Source organism: Cebus imitator, unplaced genomic scaffold, assembly GCF_001604975.1.
Source record: "Cebus imitator isolate Cc_AM_T3 unplaced genomic scaffold, Cebus_imitator-1.0 Scaffold145, whole genome shotgun sequence".
In the NCBI taxonomy this organism is placed as follows: domain Eukaryota; kingdom Metazoa; phylum Chordata; class Mammalia; order Primates; family Cebidae; genus Cebus; species Cebus imitator.
In genome coordinates this window covers 4,253,975-4,255,858 of record NW_016107460.1, presented here as the reverse complement: position 1 = coordinate 4,255,858, position 1,884 = coordinate 4,253,975, and the positions used below count along the sequence as shown (strand labels likewise).

Sequence of the window (1,884 nt, the reverse complement as noted above, 5' to 3'; positions counted from 1 at the left end):
ATGGATGGAGGATGGAGGATGGATGGATGGAGGATGGATGGATGGATGGAGGATGGATGGATGGAGGATGAATGGATGGAGGATGGAGGATGGATGGATGGAGGATGGATGGAGGATGGATGGATGGATGGAGGATGGATGGATGGATGGAGGATGGATGGAGGATGGATGGAAGGATGGATGGAAGGATGGATGGAGAATGGAGGATGGATGGATGGATGGAGTATGAATGGATGGATGGATGGATAGAGGATGGAAGGATGGATGGAGGATGGAGGATGGATGGATGGAGGATGGATGGATGGATGGAGGATGGATGGATGGAGGATGAATGGATGGATGGATGGATAGAGGATGGAAGGATGGATGGAGGATGGAGGATGGATGGATGGAGGATGAATGGATGGATGGATGGAGGATAGATGTATGCATCGAGGATGGAGGGATACACGCATGCATGCATGCATGAGGTATGGATGTACACAAATACAGTGGATGGTGGGTGGAGGGCGGGTGGACAGGCAGTTGTTTGTGAGGTAACTTTTGCGTGAGGCACTGAGTGCACTTAAGTGTTTTATGTTCTGTGGTCTCATATGTCCTTCCAGGCTCCCAACAGGACAGAACTCACATGCATCAAGTGAAAGTGAGGCTCTCGTACCTCGTGCAGTGGTACAGGTTTGGAGGCCCAGAGCTGGGCTGTGGGTCCAGCTGGTGTTTGAGATCTCTGAATGCTTCTCAGCATAAAAGAAGTCCCACCCCCAAACAAAACCTCACAAAACTCCAAGGACCATGCCCCAGCCACGCTGTGCACGCAGCAGCCACCTCGCCAGCCTTTCCCGACAGGGCTCAGCTCTGTGCAGCTGCCAGACTGTGGAGGTGCCCAGTGGTGGCCGCTGTGCTAAGTGCCTTTGAGAACCCCGGAGCTGGTGTACAGGAAGAGGCTCTGCACCCCCAGGCTCCCACAACAGTGCTTCACGGAGTCATCCCTGTCCAGCAGCCTCAGGGAGGGCCAGTGTGCCCTGCCCGTCTCTGCCGAGGATTGAGAGGAGGCCCGGGAGAGCTTTGTCCCCAACCTTGGGGAAGGGTGGCCAGGCTTTCGGACAATGACCCCTGTAGAGCAAACGGGCCTGGGAAAGGACTCGTGGCCAGAGGCAGATGTGAGCAGGGTGAGGCAACGCCCAGGCTCCACCCAGCCAGAAGGGAGCAGCACCTACTTCCATCTGTCTCCTCGGAAGGAAGGTCGGTGTCCTCGTTCTTGTCGTCTACTGGAGGTTCTTGGGAAGGCATGACAGAATCCTGGCAGAGAGACGGGGGGATGGCAGTGTGACTGGGTGCTGGAGCAGGGTCACAATGCAGCTTCTGTAAATACTTTGTGACTTTTTGTAATTAAAAAAAATTTTACAGACAGGGTCACACTTTGTCATCGTCCAGGCTGGAGTGCAGTGGCACGATCACGGCTCATGGTAGCTTCAACCTCCTGAGGTCAAGCAATCCTCCCGCCTCAGCTTCCAGAGTAGTTGGGACTACAGGTGTGCACCACCACACCCGGCTAATTTTTGTATTTTTTGTAGAGATGGGGTCTCACCATATTGCCCAGGCTGGTCTTGAACTCCTGGCCTCAAGTGATCCTCCCACCCTGGGCCCCCAAACTTGGGATTACAGGTGTGGGCCACCGCATCTGGCCACTTCAAAACTTTCTATGATTTACGTATTTACATACTACAATGCGTATATTGTAACACAGTGCATAAGAACATAATTGTGGCCGGGCGTGGTGGCTCATGCCTGTAATCCAAGAACTTTAGAGGCCAAGGTGGGCGGATTACCTGAGGTCAGGAGTTCAAGACCAGCCTGACCAAGATGGTGAAACCCCGTCTTAAAAAA

The 1,884-nt window shown here is 53.5% G+C and overlaps 1 protein-coding gene across 9 annotated transcripts in view; it reads right to left on the bottom strand.

The window, feature by feature from the left end:
* The window catches only part of PRKCZ (protein kinase C zeta), a 133,508-nt gene that overhangs the window by 47,439 nt on the left and 84,185 nt on the right, over positions 1-1,884 (bottom strand). For all 9 annotated transcript variants that reach the window (XM_017542636.2, XM_017542635.2, XM_017542639.2 and 6 more), the window contains one exon: positions 1,215-1,296. In XM_017542636.2, coding sequence (XP_017398125.1) covers positions 1,215-1,296 — 82 coding nt within the window. The remainder of the gene's footprint in view (positions 1-1,214; positions 1,297-1,884) is intronic.